We start from the raw sequence: 6,000 nt of genomic DNA on the forward strand, positions 1-6,000 counted from the left end.
ATTTCATTTTGTCATATTTAGTTCTACATGATCTCTTTTGTGGTGCCAGAAAGAGCCTCCTGCCTCTGAGATCTGGTAGCCAAAATAACCAGACCATAAACTATCAGTCAAATTCATGACTCTGTGCTGTATGAAACTAAACACAACCCATCTTTATAGGCCAGATAAATGCGTAGTGAGTAACATTTAGGATAGCTGGCAAATAGATTTTCCTGGTTTCTGATTAATTTTGGCTATAATTTGAAAGAATTGCCTCCAATTAGTATATTGATCATTGAGAACAAAATATGTCTGCAAACAGAACCATTACATATATTTTTTTAAAAAAACTTTTCTTTTTAAAATTTTATTATTATCTTTATTTATTGGATAGAGACAGCCAGAAATCAAGAGGGTAGGGGGTGATAGAGAGGGAGAGAGACAGAGAGACATCTGCAGCCCTGCTTCAGCACTCATAAAGCTTTTCCTCTGCAGGTGGGGACCAAGCGCTCGAACCTGGGTCCTTGCACATTGTAATACATGCGCTTAACCAGGTACACCACCACCCAGCCCCCCATTACGTAGAATTTAAGGAATATTGGGGTTGGGTGGTAGTGCACTTGTTTGAGTACACATGTTATCATGCAAAAGCCCACAGGTTCAAGCCCCAGGTCCCAACCTACAGGGGGAATCTTTATGAGTGCTGAAGCAGTGCTGCAGATATCTCTCTCCTTTTCTGTCTTTCCACCCCTCTCAATTTATCTCTCACCTATCAAATAAAATAATAAAACAGTATTTAAAGAATATCTCAAACAGGATATTGCTCTATGAAGTGTTCTTCAAAATGAGGTCCAATGGTCATGTATGTCAATATGTCAGAATCACATTGAATACTTGTTAAAAATACTGAGTACTATCCCTGACTCACCTTATTGCATTTCTTCACAAAATGCTCTAGAGTCTACACTGGAGACTGTCGGCTAACATGCTCCTAGGATAATTCTGTTGGACGCTGAAGGCTGAGAACTATTTGTGGCATTAGTGGTGACCAGATAACTCATGAGAAGGTATGTTAGAACAAATGTCACCAGCACTCAGTCTTAGAAAAAGTAGAGGTTCCCCTGTGATACAGAGGCAGAGCATGGGAGGGGGCACAAGGACACAGGTTCAAACCTCCATTTCCCACCAGCAGGGAGAAAGCTTTCTGAATGGTGAAGCTGGGCTGCAGATGCTCTCTGTCTCTCTCCTTCGCTATCACTCGCCTTCCCTCTTGATTTCTATCCAATAAATAAATAAAGATTATTAAAAAAGCAAAAAGGAACAAAAACAAAAACAAAAAAAACAAAAAAACAGAGGCAGATTGGGAAGGGAGAAGATGAACCAGGACATGGGGATGTGGAGCAGGCTACTGTGTTTGAAACGTCAGACTGCTTCGGTTGACTTGAATAGAGGCATGAATAGAAGGACCTATAATGAGAACACTGGGCATCCCATGACCTTGGCCAGGTGTGTTTGTGCATATGATAGGTGGAAACAGAGAGCTTGTTCCCCCATGATCCAATCTTTTTATACCTAGAAGTCTTTAGCTCTGTCATGTGCTGCCTAAGGAAGATCGGTAGACCAGGAGGGTGAATTGTACATTAACTCAAAGGCTTTACATCTTTCTTAGAAGACATGGGGTACCATGGAAGGAACTTAGTAGTCACTGTACTTGTTGAGATTTTTTTTTTCTTTCTATCTCTGTTTGGATAAAGTGTAATAAAAGGGTTTATTACCCGTATTCCCTAAACAATTCTGTCCCTGAACTCTATATACAACTAATCCAGCTTACTAATCATCCCCAAAAACTTTGAAGCTTGAGGTCAGAGGGCATTTGTTGGAACAAATTCTGAGATCAGAGGGAATTTATGGAACAAATTTTGGCATTTGATGGTTCTGCACTTGTATCCAGGCCACATTACTCATGAGCTGTGTGACTGTAGGCACATTACCATACAACTTAAAAATTTTTTTCTTTATTGGGGAATTAATGTTTTACATTTGACAGTAAATACAATAGTTTGTACATGCATAACATTTCCCAGTTTTCCATATAACAATACAACCCCATCTAGGTCCTCTGTCATCCTTCTTGGACCTGTATTCTCCCCCCTCCCTCAAACCCCAGAGTCTTTAACTTTGGTGCAATACACCAATTCCAGTTCAGGTTCTACTTGTGTTTTCTCTTCTGATCTTGTTTTTCAACTTCTTTTTTATTTTTATTTTTATTATTATTTTTTTTATTTAAGAAAGGATTAATTAACAAAACCATAGGGTAGGAGGGGTACAACTCCACACAATTCCCACCGCCCAATCTCCATATCCCATCCCATCCCCGATAGCTTTCCCATTCTCTATCCCTCTGGGAGCATGGACCCAGGGTCATTGTGGGTTGCAGAAGGTAGAAGGTCTGGCTTCTGTAATTGCTTCCCCACTGAACATGGGCGTTGACTGGTCAGTCCATACTCCCAGTCTGCCCCTCTCTTTCCCTAGTAGGGTGGGTCTCTGGGGAAGCTGAGCTCCAGGACATATTGGTGGGGTCTTCAATCCAGGGAAGTCTGGCCGGCATCCTGATGACACCTGGAACCTGGTGACTGAAAAGAGAGTTAACATACAAAGCCAAACAAATTGTTGAGCAATCATGGACCCAACGCTTGGAAAAGTGGAGAGGAAGTATTAGGGAGGTACTCACTGCAAACTCTAGTGTACTTCTGCTTTCTTACTTTGGTGCCATACTCCAAACTCAGTCAATTTCTGCTTTGCGTTTCTACTTCTTTTTTTTTTTTTTTTACATGCATAACATTCCCCAGATTCCCATTTAACAATACAATCCCCACTATTTCATTCATCATTTTTCATGGACCTGTATTCTCCCCACCCACCCACCCACCCCAGAGTCTTTTACTTTGGTGTAATACTCCAATTCCATTTCAGGTTCGACTTGTGTTTTCTTTTCTAATCTTGTTTTTAAACTTCTGCCTGAGAGTGAGATCATCCCACATTCATCCTTCTGTTTCTGGCTTACTTTACTTAACATGAATTTTTCAAGGTCCATCCAAGATCAGCTGAAAACGGTGAAGGCACCAATTTTTATAGCTGAGTAGTATTCCTTTGTGTATATATACCACAACTTGATCAGCCACTCATCTCTTGTTGGACACCTGGGTTGCTTCCAGGTTTTGACTATTACAAATTGTGCTGCTAAGCAAATATGTGTACACAGTTCTTTTTGGATGGGTGTGTTGGGTTCCGTATGATATATCCCCAGGAGAGGAATTGCAGGGTCATAGGGTAGGTCCATTTGTAGCCTTCTGACAGTTCTCCAGAATATACAACTTTTAAGTCTCAGGCTCCCTAGGTCCCAGACTTGGGATGGAAATAGCTGTGAATATCCTTACCAGGTCCCCACTTTTCCCTGGATTCCACACAGGAGGCTGATCCCCAGTACCATTTGTCAGTTTGTTTTGTAGGCCACATCCCTGAATCTCCTGGAATCTGCCCACATCCATCATGAATATCTCACACTTCCTGGCTTTGCTGCTCCCAGGATCCCCACAGGCTGAAAACAGGAGCAAGATTAAGGCCCTCCCATACAACTTCTCTGACCACTGCCAGGATTCCATGAACCTCATGTTCTTCATTGTCACCTCTTACAGCATTGAGACCATTGTGGGGGTCCTGGGTAACCTCTGCTTGATGTGTGTGACCATTAGACAGAAGGAGAAGACCAATGTTACCAACCTACTTATTTCCAACCTGGCCTTCTCTGACTTTGTCATGTGCCTCATCTGCCAGCCACTCACAGCCATCTACACCATCATGGACTACTGGATCTTTGGCGAGGTCCTTTGCAAGATGTCAGCTTTCATCCAGTGTATGTCAGTGACGGTCTCCATTCTCTCACTCGTCCTTGTGGCCCTGGAGAGGCATCAGCTCATCATCAACCCAACAGGCTGGAAGCCCAGTGTTCCTCAGGTTTACCTGGGGATTGCAGTCATCTGGATTATTGCCTTCTTCCTCTCTCTGCCCTTCCTGGCCTACAGTGTTCTGGAGAATGTCTTTCATAAGAACCACTCCAAGGCCCTGGAGTTTCTGACAGATAAGGTGGTCTGTACTGAGTCTTGGCCGTCAGACCACCACCGCATCATCTATACCACCTTCCTGCTGCTCTTCCAGTATTGCATCCCGCTGGTCTTCATCCTGATCTGCTACGCGCGCATCTACCAGCGCCTGCGGAAGCAGAGGCAGGTGTTCCGCAAGGGCACGTATAGCTCAAGGGCTTGGAAGATGAAGCGCATCAATGGGGTCCTTGTGGCCATGGTGGCTGCCTTTGCGGTACTCTGGCTGCCATTACATGTGTTCAATAGCCTGGAGGACTGGTACCATGAAGCCATTCCCATCTGTCAGGGCAACCTCATCTTCTTGGTGTGCCATCTGCTTGCCATGGCCTCCACCTGTGTCAACCCTTTCATCTATGGCTTTCTCAACACCAACTTTAAGAGGGAGGTCAAAGCCCTGGTGTTGACTTGTCAGAAGCATCACCCTGCGGAGGAGTCTGAGAATCTGCCCCTGTCCACAGTGCACACAGAGGTCTCCAAAGGGTCCCTGAGACTCAGTGGCAGGTTTAATCCCATTTAGCCAGGTCTAGGGCTTCTCCCTGCCATTTTCATTGCCAGGTTCCTTCACTTAGCTAAGTGGGCACACTGCTAGCTGAAGATGGTACCCCAGTTTATTGGCTTTCTGGACCCCAGATAGGCTGGCAAGAAACCCTCCTCTTTTTTTTTTTTTTTTTCATTTGCATTGTGAAGCCTGGCATTCAGATGGTTCAGCTATTTGTTCCCGGGAGAGTTCTGAGTCTGGCTTCTGTGGGTTATAGGATACCTTTCAGTTTGAGCAGGTACCAGAGCTGGAGATGGTCTGTTAACAGCGGGGAAGTTTTTTTTAATTTTTCCTTCTGGAATCTCCACAATAGATGCCTAGCCTGGGGATCCAGAGGTTCTACCTCTACCAGCAAAACTGTTGAGACCTCTGTGAGGTCAAGGTAGGAGTGTGTGCGATTAAAGCTCTGGATTTGGATCAGCCCTGAGCCTCTGTGAGAGGTGATGTTTATGGATGGGCCTTCTAAGTGGCAGCAGATTCTGTGCAGACAAGACAGTGGGGTTTTTTCTAGTCTGTCATCAACACACCCAGTAGCCAAGAATGGATCTTGCGTCGCCCACTCCCCTGCAGTGGAAAAGTCACCCCCAAGCTGTAAGAGTTCAGGATTCACATCCTACTCTGTCCTTTTCCTCTTTCACTGCATCTGCCACCTTGCATGGGACTGCATGTATTTCCTTTGATGAAATTGTGAGCATCTTGAGGGTGAATTTGTATTTTCACAGAGTCTGACTCCTTCATGTCTACAACAGGCCCTCCTGACACACAGAGAGATGAGATTTCTGAGGTAGCTGGGAAATAAAGTTGTCCTGATGAGAGCTGTGTTGTGTGTGTTTGATGGTCCAGTGTAGGAAGGGCTCAGTCAGGCCACGCTGTCTTATTAGCCCTTTCTGCTGTTTCTTCTTGTTAAAGTACATATTTATTTTACAACAGAGAGAAATAGACAGATATAGCCAGACAGAGGCCAGAACACTGATTTGGCATATGCAGTGCTAGGGATGGAACCAGGGCCTTGCACATAAAAGCCCTGTGCTCTTCCCACTGAGCAACGTCCCTGGTCACTCTTCCTGCTTCTCAGCAAGGCAGCAGACCAGGCCCCCTGTGAACCTCCCCAGTGCAGATTCTGCAGAGGCCTACAATACTCAAGGCTGTGACTCCAGTCTCCTCCATTCTACCTTCTGACCACAGAACTGACTTGTCCCAGGTGATGTGTCATAGTTCTTCCAAAGTCTTCATAGGACTTTGGATTCCCTGGGGACTATTATTGTTATTATCATTATTATTTTAAATTACCACCAGGATTTCTGCTGGGGTTTGTTGCCTGCA

At 44.5% G+C, this 6,000-nt stretch overlaps 1 protein-coding gene across 2 annotated transcripts; it reads left to right on the forward strand.

The window, feature by feature from the left end:
• Positions 1 to 859: 859 nt before the first annotated feature.
• On the forward strand, positions 860 to 5,492 carry LOC103124204 (neuropeptide Y receptor type 4-2-like). Of its 2 annotated transcripts, none has more exons than XM_060191223.1 (2): positions 860 to 1,046; positions 3,477 to 5,492. In XM_060191223.1, the coding sequence occupies exon 2, from the start codon at positions 3,529 to 3,531 to the stop codon at positions 4,654 to 4,656; it is 1,128 nt and encodes a 375-aa protein (XP_060047206.1). In that variant the 5' UTR covers positions 860 to 1,046; positions 3,477 to 3,528; the 3' UTR covers positions 4,657 to 5,492. The 2 variants fall into 2 exon arrangements, with proteins under 2 accessions (XP_060047206.1, XP_007534964.1); XM_007534902.2 differs by having other exon boundaries at positions 3,489 to 5,492.
• Positions 5,493 to 6,000: the final 508 nt, after the last annotated feature.

This window comes from Erinaceus europaeus, chromosome 1 (assembly GCF_950295315.1).
Source record: "Erinaceus europaeus chromosome 1, mEriEur2.1, whole genome shotgun sequence".
NCBI classification, from domain to species: Eukaryota; Metazoa; Chordata; class Mammalia; order Eulipotyphla; family Erinaceidae; genus Erinaceus; species Erinaceus europaeus.

Coding starts and splice junctions, on each gene's coding strand:
- LOC103124204 (XM_060191223.1), top strand. CDS start 3,529: ATGAATATCTCACACTTCCTGGCTTTGCTGCTCCCAGGATCCCCACAG.